This window comes from Chelonia mydas, chromosome 19, assembly GCF_015237465.2.
Source record: "Chelonia mydas isolate rCheMyd1 chromosome 19, rCheMyd1.pri.v2, whole genome shotgun sequence".
In the NCBI taxonomy this organism is placed as follows: Eukaryota; Metazoa; Chordata; order Testudines; family Cheloniidae; genus Chelonia; species Chelonia mydas.
In genome coordinates, this window is record NC_051259.2 from 8,314,956 (window position 1) to 8,331,004 (window position 16,049).

General features: G+C 44.0%; 1 protein-coding gene across 10 annotated transcripts in view; it reads right to left on the bottom strand.

Annotated features, from left to right (window-relative positions):
* Positions 1 to 16,049, bottom strand: part of STPG1 (sperm tail PG-rich repeat containing 1) — a 49,346-nt gene that overhangs the window by 7,262 nt on the left and 26,035 nt on the right. For 5 of the 10 annotated variants that reach the window (XM_043532135.1, XM_037881626.2, XM_043532134.1 and 2 more), the window contains 6 exons: positions 13,860 to 14,011; positions 12,422 to 12,525; positions 7,279 to 7,380; positions 5,952 to 6,125; positions 1,470 to 1,581; positions 541 to 706 (listed from right to left, as the gene is read on the bottom strand). In XM_043532135.1, coding sequence (XP_043388070.1) covers positions 541 to 706; positions 1,470 to 1,581; positions 5,952 to 6,125; positions 7,279 to 7,380; positions 12,422 to 12,525; positions 13,860 to 13,938 — 737 coding nt within the window. In that variant the 5' untranslated portion in view covers positions 13,939 to 14,011. Of the gene's footprint in view, positions 1 to 540; positions 707 to 1,469; positions 1,582 to 5,951; positions 6,126 to 7,278; positions 7,381 to 12,421; positions 12,526 to 13,859; positions 14,012 to 14,374; positions 14,449 to 15,022; positions 15,115 to 15,617; positions 15,847 to 16,049 lie in introns of those variants that run through there. The other 5 variants (XR_006286532.1, XM_043532133.1, XM_043532137.1 and 2 more) reach the window with 4 other exon arrangements.

The following is a 16,049-nucleotide window of genomic DNA, read 5'->3' on the forward strand; positions in this document are numbered from 1 at the left end:
TGCCTTCCCAGAATGATGCCAAAGGGGAAAGAAAGGGGCTTTTCCTTTTCTTCCTTTATTCTGTTTTGGCCTGAACTGAAGGAGCAAGTGTTTGAAACCTTGCAGGAAGGCCTGTTGTCCACCTCAGTTCTGCAGACTCAATGAAGTTCAGAGAAGCATCTAAGCTTTACCCAAACAGAGATGTGGGGTCTGTTTCCTGTTCTGCCACTGGGTCATGTGTGCCTCAGTTTTCCCCATCTGTAAAATGGGGATCATACATCATACCAACAGCACAATGGGTGTGCGGTATTTGATAACAGTTTGTGTATTTTGCTTTTCAGTGTTACCACTGCTTTCACTTCCCAAGGGAGCCATCTTTTGCCCCATCTGTAAACCAGTGGCAACAGAGGCAACCGAGTACGGGCTTGACTGTGATACGGTGGAAGAACTTTGCAGAGAGCCAGGTGTGAGCTCTTCTGCTGCAGGTGTTGGGCCCTCCTGCAATCTGAGGTGATCACAAGCAGTGACTGACAGTGAAAAAGCATACAGGTTAGCACTCACATGGAAGTGGTCTTCTTTGCTGCTTTTGTGGGTTTGCTTAGCTGATAGGCTGCAGGCCCTGGGCTTATTGTATTCACCTTTGTTTCACGATGAGTATTTGATTTGAAGCAAGACACTAGAATCCTGGGGGACTTCTTGACGAGGGATTCGTTGATTCTGTAATGGCCTAATAACACGACAAGAAAAGGGATGTAAAAACCAAACAAAGCCGCAACTATTGCACTAGGGCAGACGTAAGAGGGGATGAGTCCGTGAAAGTAACGGAGGTAAAAGGAAACAGCACAGCAGGGTGTTTTGGGGGGAAAGCATTTCTTGAGATGACAAAAACTGCTTCCTAGAGCAGCTTACCCCTTGGGCACAGAAGATGAGTGACTACTCTAGTGACTTAATCCTGAACACAGGAGCATCCAGGGAGGAAGTACAGGTAGGAAAACTAGCAATTAAAAAAAACAGAAGAGATGTTGACTGTGAACATCACTTGCAGTGACACCACCTAATGTAAAAATGACTAGAGCCAACCATCCTCATGCTTCAGGGTATAAACTTCATGAGGCAGTGGGGCTGGGAAGAAGTTTCCTTCTATGGTAGCATGACAGATTTAGGTGTATTATGGTGTGCGACGTCACACCACTCCCTGAGCCCCTGGCACCCTGGAGGGAGCTCGAGTATGTTCTGGCAATTCCCCTAAGTTCCATAAATCTACACACAGGGGTGTGACTATATCTGGATGGGTGCTTTAGTAATAATTCCAAGGGGCCCATCCTGTAGAACTTGGAAGTGTCACCCACTAATGCCCCTTCACCTATGCAAAATGTCATATCCTGAGTGCCTGGATATCCATGGATTTCAGTGATGGTGGTGAGCACCTGATAAGATCAGACTCAGACTCACAAGTGATGCTTTTCCTCGCATCGCAACAGCTCACTTACACGGAGAAGGCCATTTTTCTGTTTTATCAGTGCTTAATCCTCTTGTCGTTTTGGACAAAAACATCGCCCGGGCACACACGTTGTTGCTTTGCTTGCAGAAATCTAGAGAGGCCTGTACAAAATGAAGTCTCCATGAATTCCTTTGAATTGACCTTCCTCTTGGGTATTTACTAACATAATGAAAACTATGTTTTTTTAGCTCCAGTCTCCATCATGAATCAGAACTGCTCTAATGATATAAACGAATGCAATATTAGGGCCAAATTTTCAGGTGAGCTCACTGGTTTTCGGTGTCTCCGTTTCTGACTGCCCAACTTGCGAGGGTTTATTATCAGACGTGCTGCGGACTGGCAGCTCCCACTGAAAATTTGGCTGCATTTCTTTGGTTGCTGCTGCCAGTCGTTGCTGCACCAGCTTGATCTAAAAGTGCCCAACCTCATTCAAATAACCGAACCAAGCATGGGGTTTGAGGGAGTGCTTCCAGTGCACCCAAAGGTGAACTGCATGATAGCACCTGGAAGAGCATAAACAAACTGTTGCAACTTTGCCCTTCAGGGTAGGCTAGAATGACAAAAATGTAGCCACTAGTTTTCTACCCAGCCCAAAATCGTTCTTCAAAGAGATCAAGTCTATCGTTTAGGGGTTAATTCTGCATGCCTCAAAGCCAATGGCAAAATTCCCCTAGACTTCAGTTGAATCAGGCTAACTTTACCAGACATCCAGTGGAAAGCTTCTGATTGATACTGCTCCCAGGATGTTAGAGACACAAGGTGGGGGAGGAAATATCTTTTATTGGACCAACTTCTGTTGGTGAGGGAGACAAGTTTTGAGCTGACACAGAGCTCTTCTTCAGAGCTGGGAAATGTACTCAGGCTAGGTCTACACTACAGACCTATATTGGGATAACTACATCAGTCAGGGGTGTGAAAAATCCACATTTATATTGACCTAACCCCCCACCCCGTGTAGCTAGCACTATGTTAACAGGAGAGCTTCTACTGTCAACATAGCTACCGCCTCTTGGGGAAGTGGATTAACTATGCTGGGGAGAAGCTCTCCTGCTGACGTAGTTGTGTCTTCATTGAAGCAGGCCCCCTGAATGGGAAGACAAGCCCCTCAGAGTGTCACAACTATTCAAGGTGAACAGATTGTTAAGCATAAGTTTCAGAGTAGCCGTGTTAGTGTGTATTCGCAAGAAGAAAAGGAGGACTTGTGGCACCTTAGAGACTAACCAATTTATTTGAGCATAAGCTTTCGTGAGCTATCCACTAGTACTCCTTTTCTTTTTGTTAAGCATAAGTAGTTAACACATATTTCAAGGGACTATTCAAGGTGACCTGGCCAATTAACACCCCTCCAGTCGGGGGGGAAAAGAAGGCAGGGGGGAAAGGCAGCTGGGGCAGGGGTTGTTAGTGGGTTATAGATTGTTTTAATAAGCCATAAATCCAGCATCTCTATTCAGTCCATGATTTTTAGTGTCTAGCAAAGTTATGAATGTAAGCTCCAAGGCTCGTCTTTTGAGGGTGTTGTGCATATTTCCTTTGTGGATGAGTGCTGAGAGATCAGACATAGAGTGATCATTGCGTGAAAAGCGTTCTCCCACAGGTGATGTGGTGTTTTGTCTTTTATCATTTTCCCCCTGTGAGTTCATTTAAGAGTATAGTGATTGTCTGGTTTCACCCACATAGTTGTTATTGGGGCATTTAATGCACTGAATGATGTACAGCACATGTTGTGATAGGTTGAATTTGGCCCACACACTGAAAACATTATTCCATACAGTTTGGGACACTGCTTCAGCTTTATTTTCTGTTGCAAGCGTGGGTTTTATCAACACTTATTAATTTCGGCTGAGATTACACCTAAGGCCTGATTTGCAGTTTTAAGGAAAAACTCCTGTTGACTTTAGTGGGAGTTTTGCCTGTGTACAGGACTGGGCCCTCTGTTTCTTCCCAGAGTGTCTCTTTGCCTATGGTCATAAATTATCAAGCACTGCCATCTTTTAAATGGATTGTTTCCTGTTGTGCTTCTCGAAGGTTAGACACCATCCCTCACAGTAAATCACAAGACAGTAATTAATCCAGGAAGGTTATTCCCAGAAGCAAATTCTTACAATGTTAGAAATAACATGCTACGAACCCATTATGCTATGATATGTCAAATAATCATGATCTGCAAACTAGCTTAAACAACAGAAAACTTGTTGAGGCAGATCATCGTAGCTGGAAGGCATTGTAACAAAGTCCAGTGTTTTAACCAGAGGCCATCTTTTGGAAAGTCGGCCTTTCTGCAACAGCACAGTCCCTATGCTGGTGCGTTGGTTCAGAATTCACTCAGAGAAAAGGGGGGCAGTGTACAGAATCACCAAAATCCCCTTAAATCAGTGGAGCTGTGCTGGTTTACACCAGCTGAGGATCTGATCCCTTTATAAACAATGAAGACACGTGATCATTGATTCTGACCAAGCCTATAAATGTATCACTCGTTTCTAACCTACAGCCGTGCCACCTTAAGTGGGGAGTTCGTCATGTCTAATGCATTGAGGAGGATGAAGCATGGCTGCTACCCGCATGGCAGACAACCAAGGAAAACTGAGGAAATGGTTGGAATGATTCTGTACGTAGCACGCATCTCTTTAAGCGAATTCTGAACCAACGCACCAGCACAGGGGCTGTGCTGCGGAAGGACTGTCTTTCCAAGAAGGATGGTGTATGGCTAAGGCATTGGATTGGGACTCGGGAGAGCTGGATTCCCAGTTCTGCCCCAGACTTCTTGTGAGATCTTAGGAAAGTCATTTATTATCTCTGTGCTTCAGCTCCCCACCTGTAAGATGGGGATAATACTTCCATTCTCCCTCGGTCTGTCTTGTCTACTTAGATGGTAAACTCTTTGGTGCAGGGTCTCAGTCTTACTACGTGTATGGACACCACCTAGCAAAACGGGGACTCAATCTTTAGGCACTATTTGTAATATAAATAACAACAAGACGGGATGATCCTGACCAGCTACTGTCATTAACGGTCCTCTGGCTCTTCTTACAGAAATAGTGGAGTTAACTACAGCGTCCTGGCCAAATTCAAATGTAATTATATTTTGCATAAACAACCTAAAACTCCTTTGCAGTTTCAGTCAGCTACAGTTTTCTTCTTCACTCACTGTCCTAAACTGTTACAGTGTTACTGTGTGCTTTGAGACAAGACACATTCCCCCCCTGCATCCCACTGGATGTTTATCACACTTGAAGTAAGTACATAGTGTGAAAAAACTCTGGTGAAAAGAAAAGGAGTACTTGTGGCACCTTAGAGACTAACAAATTTATTTGAGCATGAGCTTTCGTGAGCTACAGCATCTGATGAACTGAGCTGTAGCTCACGAAAGCTTATGCTCAAATAAATTTGTTAGTCTCTCAGGTGCCACAAGTACTCCTTTTCTTTTTGCAAATACAGACTAACACGGCTGCTACTCTGAAATCTGATGAAAAGAGCATTGTGTCAATATAAGAGATTCCTGTTCTAAGTGACAGACACTCAGGGAACTACAGCAGACATGGTTTGCAGAAAAAATTATAGAGCAAATGAGTTGAAGTAACAATGATAATAAATCAGCACTGCCTAGATAACAGTGAAATCCATGACCAATAGGTATAATATAATAATAGGCAGCTATTCACAATACTTTGCATTTCTTTAACAACTTCCTTTCAAGACTCTCAAAGCACTTTGCAAACATTCATGGAGTAAGACTTACAACACCCCAGCGAAGCATGTATTATTGTCACCATGTGACACATGGGACGAGGAGGCACAGAAAGGTTAGTGCCTTACTCAAGATCACACAGTGAGTCACTGGCAGAATCAGGAATAGAATCTCAAGGCCAGATCCTTAGCTGGTGTAAACTGGCACAGCTCCATGCAAGTCAGTGGAGCTATGCTGATTTACATCCGTGGAGGATCTGGCCTCTGGATTTCCAGCCCTGTGTTTCAACCACCAGACCACACATCTGTTAGAAATAATACATAAAATGTGAAATCCTGGCTGCATTGAAGGCAGCGGCAACACTCCTGTTGAATTCAGTGAAGCCGGGATTTTACCCAAAGAATCCTGTGGGGCTTTCAACACCTCAGGTTATACTGTGGTGGGAAGACAGAGGGTTGCTGCAGTGGCAGATCCTGGATGCATACTGGCTGCCTCGGTGACCCATGTGCTCTGGATGCACAGAGACTGAGACTGCTCCTTGCACAGGGGTCCGATCTGCTTTCAGTGAAATCAATGGCAAAACTCCCACTGACTTCCAAGGAGCAGGAGGAAGCCACAGATGCATAAAGAGAAATGCCCTCTCCTCCCCTTGCACACCCTTGCTGGGCCAGCCATGCTCTGGTCCACACAGGATTAAACACAGTACAATGATTTCCTTATAATTCCCCATATCTCACTTAAAGTTAGTTTTACATTGGCTTTAACCTCCTGGTTTTTGCCCCTTACGTTGTATTGATTGGGCGCTGGGGTGGACGTTTGCTCTCTCCTCTTAGCGATTGGTTGCTGAAACATGCTGGAGTTTCCCATGCTGAAATCTTGCTTGGATTGAAATGCCAACGAGAGGTTGTAGGCATTTGCGGCAGGGTAGCTGGGTTTTCTTTTCTGTAGGAGACGAGCATCCTGGAAAGAGACAAATCAAAGAAATCAATAGCAGTTGAGCAGCAGTGCTGGAGGGAGACTGGTGAACAGTTTGGATCCAGTCTTTGATCTCTGGTATTTTACGTTTTGTTATAACTGGGTAGGGAATAGCCTCTGTATTTTACATACAGCAGAACCCCACTAAATTGCATGAATGGTTGGGAGTCCCATTGCAAGGGGTCTGATCCTGCCAGTGAGGTGCTGAGCACCATTAATTCCCATTGGCTTCCCTGGGAGAAGAAGATGCTCAGTGGCTTGGCGTGGAAGCCAGGCACACTTTGTCAGTGCATCAGATTATCCTCCATTGTGATGGTTTGAAAATGTGTTTAAAATTCTGTGCAAAATTATCGGCGTTCAGCATTCATATCATTAAAAGGATTGAGCAGATTTTCTTCTAACTCGGCTTATGATTTGTATATCTCACTGAGATTCATAGAAGAACTGACTTTGTTGTCACTAGCTTTAGCCATTTTCAAGCTAGGGTGAGTGCAACATTTCCAGTTAACCCCTCGTGGGAAAGAAATGTGGGGGGTTTTCTTCAGACTTCCATAACTCAAACACGGCTCAGCTAATTTTGCTCCAATTTTCTACTCCAAAGGGAGAAAAATCACCTTTGGATTGAGATCAAGCATAGAAAGTTTTAGCCCCAGAGGAATTTGTTTTAAAAGTTATATGAGCAACTGAAAAAGAAGGTTAGAATGGAGAATGGAATTCAGCCTTAATTATAGCAGTGTCTTCCAGTGACTGGTACAGCGATTGCCTGTCTATCTTCGGTGTTTGTAAGGTGCCCCACCCCTATTGTATCTCAGGCCCAGATCCTTCAGGGCATTTAGATACATAACCCCAAATGAAGACTCTGATTTGAGGTGACCTAAATTTAGGCAGCAAGGGATGAAAAATAAGATGTGATCATTACAGGCTGATGCAATAGAAGTCAACAGAAAATCCCTTAGACCCAGATCCTCAACATTATTTAAGTGCCTACCTCCCATTGAAATTAATGGGAAATTACATTAAACTAACTCCCATTAATTTCAGTGGAAGGTAGGCACTTAAATACCTTTGAAGATCTGGGCCTAATTGACTTTAATGGGCGGTGGATCAGGCCCTAAACAATACAAACCCTTTCCCTTACCATGGAAGGAAAGTAGCCCGTTCCCTTCTTTGACAGTGAGGTGCTGTTAATCTCTGCAGATTGGTGAACAACGTTATAGAATCCCGGGCCTGGAATTTCATTCTAATAAGGAAACATAACACATTTAGTAACAATCATCCTTCTGAACAAACTCAAAACATTATTTAGGAAGTTTCAGAGCTGTGACGGCAGAATTTAGGAATTGCCAGACTGGATCAGACCAGAGATCTAACTGGTCCATTATCCTCTCTCTTGGTGGCCAGTACCAGATGCATCAAGAGAAGGTGCAAGAATGTCTTAATGGACAGTTATGGAATAACCTAAATGGGCTGTTATTGCTGGGCTGGGGATGAGCTCACAGCTCCTATAAAGTGCCCCCAACGGCCAGCGAAACCAATCGCCTCTGACAGCCACACACCTCATCACTTGCATTCATGCAGCAGAGGTGTTTCTGTGAAAAGTGGGGGTGTGAAAGGCGAGTGTCTGTCACCTATAAAAAAGGCAGACTGCTCGGGTCAGGCAGGGCTCTTCAGCCTTGGTATGCTGCCCGTCTAGGAACTGGAACTCCAAATGTAAACCAGGGGTGCCATGCTCTCAAGGTGGAAGATCATCCTTGGCAGACAATGGCACTAGATGCTGGAGAGGAGGTGGATGCCACCAGCATTAGTGTCACTGAATCTTACCCAGTGAAGCATGCCTTATAAATATTGTGTCCTCAATAATGTAACTATTGATATCGTCGTTATCAGTGAAAGGATCTAAACATTTTAAAATCCTACTAACACTTGGCCTTGATTATATCTGGTGGCAGTGAGTTCCACAGGTTATCTGTATTATTATTTTAAAATCCTACTAACACTTGGCCTTGATTATATCTGGTGGCAGTGAGTTCCACAGGTTATCTGTATTATTATTTTAAAATCCTACTAACACTTGGCCTTGATTATATCTGGTGGCAGTGAGTTCCACAGGTTATCTGTATTATTATTTTAAAATCCTACTAACACTTGGCCTTGATTATATCTGGTGGCAGTGAGTTCCACAGGTTATCTGTATTATTTATTATTACCATAGTGCATAGGCACTCCAATTATACACCAGGACGCCTTCATGCTAAGTGCTGTACAAACACGGAATGTGCATTGTGTATACAGTTATTTCCTTTTATCGATTTTCCATTTGATGGCTTTCAATTTCAGTGAATGGCCCTTGTTTTCACATGATGAGAGAGGGTAAATAGGAGCTCCTAATTTACCTCCCTTATACATTTTTTTACATTACACACATCTATCAGATCAAATCTTAATTTTCTCCTCTCAAAACTAAACAACACAGTCTCTCTCCAGGACTAACCATTTTGTCAGCTATTTCTGAGCCCCCTCTGTTTCTGCTGCAGCTTTTATTTTGAGATAGGATGACCAGAACATTCCAGGTGAAGGCGTACCCTGGACATAAATAATGGCATTATCATATTTTCAGTATCATTTTCCACTCCATTCCTTGGGCACCTGAACGTTTTGTAGTAACTGTCATTGTGCAACGAGCAGATGTTTTCATTGTGTCAAAATAATAATCTTATTTTAATGTGAGTCTCAAATTGCACAGAAAAATGAATATGAAATGGGAGATTAAGTTTCCTACAGGGCAATTTATACAGACTGGGAATTCAGAGCAACTGCAAGTCTGAAATCTCACTCGTATATCTGACTTGAATGAATGAATTCAGCATGTGGACGGAATGCATTATTTGCAGTTACCGCACCCTTCCTGACTCAGCTGTCCTCCTGAGCTTTTCAGAAAGAGAACTGGGTGGGATTCTATTTATAGAGCAAAATAAACCAAAACCAGCCTCAGTTCTATGCGATGACACCTTAAGCTCTTGAGGCCCAGTTCCCCGCAAGATGCAGAACACCTTCTGTAAGGTGCTGGGCTCCCTCTAATCCAAGGGACGTCAATGGGATTTGTGGAGGCTCAGGACTGTTTGGGATGAGACCCCTAGAAAGAAATATACCTCATGTCAACATGAATGTTAGATGATTTAGGTATGTAGGAATGGAAATATCTGACACTCCTGACCTCTGAGAGCATATCATTGTCATGTGACCTTGTCTGTCAATTACCAGTGGAAAATATTTTGTATGGAGCACTGGACAAGTATATGAGACTTTATAAGCACATAAAGAGGTCCTGTCCTGTCTGGTTCCTGTCCTGAGGAGTGTATGCTCAGATTCAGACAGAGATATACAATACCCAAGAGAAGACAGTGTGGGAATAACACAGAAGAGATGGGTTTGAAGAGGAGAGAGACGGCAGTTGGTGCAGAGGACATCGGGAGCAATTCCAGCCACACACTCCAGTCCTGCAATGAGCTACACCTGAGTGCAGGCATCTGACACCCCCACCTCCCCTGTGCAGGACTCTGGCAACAGGAAAGAAAGTACAAAGCTGGGAGTGGGGAAAGGAGATAAAGGGAGAAGATAGGAGAGATGTGGGAGAGCCACAGGCAGTGGGAGAGGGTGTAGGAGGAATATATAAGTAATAAAAGCTAGCATCCAAGCAGAGTTTACATTGATGGCCATAAGGCATAGGCAAGTAAGGAATGACCTTGTCACCTTTTTAAGAGGCTACCAATCCAATTGGCCAGACTGGCACTCCAGTGGTAATGTGCTACCATGCATGACATAGAATACCATGGTTGGAAGGGACCTCGGGAGGTCATCTAGTCCAACCCCCTGCTCAAAGCAGGGCCAATCCCCACTTTTTGCCTCAGATTCCTAAATGGCCCCCTCAAGGATTGAACTAGCAACCCTGAGTTTAGCAGGCCAATGCTCAAACCACTGAGCTATCCCTCTTTCCCTGTACCTACCACAATGGGACCCTGATCTCAGCTGGCACTACCATAATGCTAATAATACAAATACACCAGTATGAAACTGGGCAAGCCCTGAGTCTTCAGTTCTGATTACTTACACAGATAGTTCCACAAGACTCTGCCATCCTTATAAAAAATGTCATGGGAGTTACAGTGTGGATGGCCATGTAGATAAATATTCGGCATAGTTTTCTTTATAGACAGAAACTATAGGTTGCACTGAGGACGGATGTAAGTGGTGCAACTCCATTGATTTCAATAGAGTTGTCCCTACTTACACCAGACTTCAGTAGGTCGCTATGTGACTAACGCTTCCTGGCTGGAAGATACATAGGGAGTTAGGCACCTAATTGCTATTTGTGCCTTTGAAAATCTACCCCCCACCCCCCCGAGCTAATTACATACAATTAGGCCCTTCTACCTCCTTGAGATCATAGTCTATTGGTGAATATAGAAGGCCATTAGGTCACAGTATTAGTTGATCAGAAATATTTTGCATACAACACCCAATAATATACATCAAAGTTCTAGTGGGGAGTGAATCCCTGTACCTGTAGCTATGTGTTAATGTACTCTATAGTATACTGAAGTTCTGTGGAGACATGACCAGGTGCGTTTGGAAGGAGAAGCTCAGAAAGCAGCCCTAGAAAGAGCTAGTATTTGATGCAGTAACCTTTCCCTAGGGATAACGCTTAAGCAAAAGTCTATTAAGGTCTTGTGTCGCTTGTGGTTTGGCCCACTTGCTGCTCCATCCTTCCGGCAGGAAATGCTCGGAGTAGAAGGGAGTGTTTTGCGAAACGACCTTAAAACTCTACCTCTTCTCTTTTAGAACTTTGCATCAGGTCATCTGGAACTCTTGGAAGCTGACCAGACAGACAGACGGCGCCTGCAAAAGGCAGTTAAGCAACGTCCCCACCTTGATCATTTCCCTTCATCTTTGGTCCTTGATGTTGATAGTTATTATTATTATTCAGGCCTGAGATAATGTGCTCTTGATATCGCTGAGATGAGAGAGACAAGCGAGAAGGAAGAGAACAAAGGCAGAATAAGAAAAAGAGAAGATACCAAATAATTCTCTGATCTACCCACTTGGAAAAGGGTTCATGAAGCTACAGAAATCCTCAATTGACTTAATTTTCATGGCATTCTAGGGAGCCATAGCAGTGTTATTCACCAGATGGAGAGCAGGGAACTTTCTGCAGGAGGCATGGAGAATCCTCCTCCCATCAGAAGAGGAAGTAGTTAGGAAGCTGAACCCCAAAAGGCCCCTTGCACATAGAGGACGTGTCAGCTGTATTGGCTAGAGAAAAAGAATTTGAGTTGATGTCTGGGTGACTTGTACAGTTTTACAGCATCTTACTGCTTCCCCCTTCTGGCCAAAGAGGAGTAGACATCATAGTCTTTAACTAGTATGAGGGAGTTTATGCACAGAGAGATCAGGATTAAATAAAGGAGTCCTAAAATGTTGGGTCATATTCTGCATGCATTACACCAGTGTAAAATCTGGAGTAACTCCATTCACTTCAGTGGAATCATTCCTGATTGGTAGTGGTGTAAATGAGAACAGAATGTGGGTCTTGGTGGCCTGGCAGTATTAGAATCAATATAAAAGACTAGGTGTAAATAATATTTAGGTTGTAAAACAAACTGACAATCCAAATCAGTGATGAGACATAGTATCCTTCACCCTTAGCACCGAGGATAGGGAGGCTGGAATGGAGAGGAGGAAAAAAAAAGCACAAAAGCTATTTTACAAAGGAGCCTAAGAAAATTAGGTACCTAAATCCTACTGAAATTCAGTGGTGCTCCACTGGTATTGTTAGGGTGACCAGATGTCCCGATTTTATAGGGACAGTCCCGATATTTGGGGCTTTGTGTTATATAGGCACCTATTACCTCCCACCCCCTGCCCCGATTTTTCATACTTGCTGTCTGGTCACCCTAGGTATTGTACAGCATAAGTCAGTGGTGAATCAGGCTCTTGAGTGTTAAATGAGTAGTTTCATACAGTTCTTTATCAACAGGGTCACATGATGCGTTTTCATCAAACTACTTCAGCATAGCTGATTTTCAATAACACTTCTCTTTTGCATTGCTGTTAGTGGTTTTTTTTCCAAAGCCTGATCCATGGAATACTATATAAAACATGTATACAAGCTGTGTGTCCAGTTCAACTCAATCAAACTCATTATAAGACAAGATCACTAAGACATAATAGGAACATAAGATTTACAGCAAAGATCATAAATCTCAAATATTTCTACTACCTACCTGGTTATACTGAAACCTCTTTGCTTGAGAATTAAACCCCTTTTTTTCTGAGTTTGGGATCACTCTTGTCTGGTATTTATAAGGAATGGAGGCGACCTTGTAACCTAAAAGGTAAAGCCGATAAAAACAAGATCCTGAATGTGGAGATACAGGAAATATGTAACGGTAGCAACAGATTTCATTTTAAATAGGAAACAGACATGAAATGCAAATCTATCATTAATGCAATCTTCAGGTCGAGAAATCATCATTTGTTTTTGCATTGAATTTTCCTGTTTTATTTAAGAAGTAAAGAAAAAACGATCACTGCAGCACTTTAAAGGTGCTTCAGTGGTCATGAAGGGCTGTAGAGCTGACCCAATGCTGCTAAATCACTATTGCCACACCTCCTTATTTAGACCTTTGCTGAGACATCCTGAAGTCGGACATTTTAGCAGCCCATCTCATGGGCCCGATCCTGCAAAAAGCTGAGTGCCTTCTGGAAGATCCTGAGCACCCTCTGCTCCTATTGACCACAATGACGGTTTAGGTTACTCAGAACCTCCCAAGAGACACTCAAGCCCAGATCCTCCAATGTAGTTAGGTAACTAATCCCCATTGATTTCAACAGGAGTTAGGCACTTAAATACCATTAAGGATCTGGGTCTCTGTGCTGTGCAGGATTGGACTCAAAGGCCTTGTCCACACTGAAATTTTCTTGCCATTTCCCACCAGTGCAGCTCCTACTTTGGTAACCAAGAGGAGCCAGCAGCTGCTGTGTTTTTACCACTGTGTCATCCAAGTAATGTTAGTTGACGTTGTGGTAAAATCGCCAGCGTCTTGTCTACTCTAGCGCTCCCTCTGTTGCAACATATAGTGGAGCTGAACCAGGAGTAGTGCAACAGAGAGAAGCTCAGTGTAAACACAGCCATGCTGTTGACAAGAGAGGAAATATGTTTTAAGATGATCTTTGAAATTAAATGGAAGGTCAAAGAAGGAAAGAGATACAGGAGGTCTATTCTAGAGAAACTGCAGAGGGGAGAATGATCTCAAACCAATAGTAGGGAGGCTGTGTGAAGGGAGAGGTGGCAAGTGCTAAATGAGCAGGAGGAGCAGAGACACACGGACTATGATACAAATCCACGGAAGTTTTAGAAGCAAGAGGCATGATTGGCCACTGCCTTGCACTGCGTGTCATCATTTACACATTTGCATAGTGGAAGATTCTGATGTGGTGGCATTTTATGTTCACTTTGCACTGGTTTAAATAGCCCAAAGAGAACAATTCTGAACTGGATCCTGAAATGACTGGAACTGGCTGTGGATATAAATTGCTCAGGATGTCACTTCCTATTGATTAGCTTCACTGGTGCTGCAGTTTCAAAGAACAACATATTTGTAGCTATTTTGTCCCCTTTTCAACTGCAAAGTGGTTATTATCCGATTCACAATACTGTACCTCTTGACGTTTTCCCGATCTGCACATCTGCTCCTTTGATACTAGTAGCTACAGAAAAGTTCTCAAAGCAGGCAGCCATGTTACGCAACTACTGCCCACTGGCTGGAAACACTCTCCTCCTCAGGGTCACCATTTTGTTTCTAAAACAGCAACTGGAAATATCAAAATGTTATGAATTTAGAAGAAAAAAAATGAGCCAGAATTTCTAAACAAGGCTGGAATGGTGAAGACTTAATAAACAAGGGAACTTCCTTTTCAGATTATGATTATTATCGTATTTTACATTCATACGGGGGGGGGGGGGGGGGATAACTCAGTGGTTTGAGCATTGGCCTGCTAAACCCAGGATTGTGAGTTCAATCATTGAGGGGGCCATTTAAGGATCTGGGGCAAAAACTGGGGATTGGTCCTGCTTTGAGCAGGGGGTTGGACTAGATGGCTTCCTGAGGCCCCTTTCAACCCTGATATTCTATGAATCTGTCACCAAGAATTCTCCAAATCCCTACAATCCTGACCTCAGTGGGACTGTGGGGTGAATGAAGGCTGGAGGTGCAGGCCCTGCACATAAACATCAACCCTTCTGTCACCTTTGGGGTGGGGTGACATGATGCCAATCAAGCTTCACAGCTGCGAGGGAGGGAAAGGATTTGATCAGAAAAGATTGAGGCAAAGCCCTGTTCTTATGAAAAAGGCTGTGGGAATTTTTTAATGCCTAGAAGGAGCACACTGGCCATCTGTTTTTAAGGTTATCTTAAAGAGAACGCTGGAGAAGGCGCGTGAAGCCCAGGTATTGTGTTTAGTAGTAAGAGCATCTGCTAGGTCAGGTGAGAGGAAGCGTTGCATGCTAGGACAGTGGTTCTCAACCTTTTTTCATTTGCGGACCCCTACAGAATTTCAGACGGCGGTGCGGACCCCTTTGGAAATCTATTGTCTGTCTATATAGTTGAATTCTATTCAGTCAGTTTCCAGTTTAAGTCTTTCGTGGACCCCTTAGACAGGCGAGCCACGGACCACAGGTTGAGAACCACTGAGCTGGGACTCTCGTCTCTGCGGGGCCAGAGCAGAGGAAGCGTTGCATGCTGGGACCCTGGTCTCTGTGGGGCCACAGGGAGGACGCGCTGCATGCTGGGACCTGCCATCCCTGCGGTGCCACCCCTGCCTACCTGGCTGCCGGGGCTGCTTTAGAGAAGGACTCTGAGAAAGTTTACACTTGGTTGCCTAGACAACAGCGGAACCAGGTATTCTCCAATCATTTTGCTTGTTACTTTGGCATCTTACACGCTCCTCCAATCACAGAAAGGCTTTCAAAGTGGCATCTGGTTGCCTTATGCCCTGCTCAAGTTAGGGTGCGTGTTCCCCTAGTTAAGGTGGTCCCGAACAACCTCCTCTGCACATGGGTCTTAAGGCAGCTGTGCTCACCCCCACGGGCCCTGTTACCAAGGGACCACAGGGAAGAGTGGAGCAGCCCCTTCGTCTGCTCCCTGCTCTTCATTAAGATAGAAACGCAACTTGTCAGGCAAAGCCCAGCCAACCCCACTCCGGGTTATTTCAGACACTTCCCCAGACTGATCACTCTAAATGCTAACAAGGTTTTATGTTGGCCTAGAGGGGCTGAGCCGGCTTCTGCTGAGGTCAATGGCACAACATCCACTACCTAAAATTGTGCAGGCTGCTGGCCCAGATTTTCAAAAGCCCTCAGAGTCAGCTGGCCCTGTGACTAGGTGCTGGCCTGGCAATCAGGAGACCAGGGTTTGATACCTGCTCTGTGTCCTTTGGCAAGTCACTTTGGCTCTATATTCTCTCTCCCTCCTTGTGTCTTCAGATCTCTCTGGTGCAGGAACTGCCTCTTGCTATGTATTTCTACAGCAACAAGCACAATAGGCCTGATCTTAGAGCCTCTAGGGCCTACTGTGATATAAATAAAAGCTCAGCATCCACACCTGTAGTCAGAATTGCTCACCTCCCATTTAGACACCTAAATAAGGGTCAGATTTTTTTTTTAAGTGCTCACCAGCACCCAGCAGCTGCCAAGGTGCCATGTTAAAAAAAAATCTGACCCCTTATGGAAGTGCTTAAGTGGGTAGTGAGTTATTTTGGAAATCGGTCCCATCATGTCTAACATTAAGTGATATAATCAGAACACTGAAGACCCCTTTGATCATCAAATCAGTTAACAAGCATTAACGATTA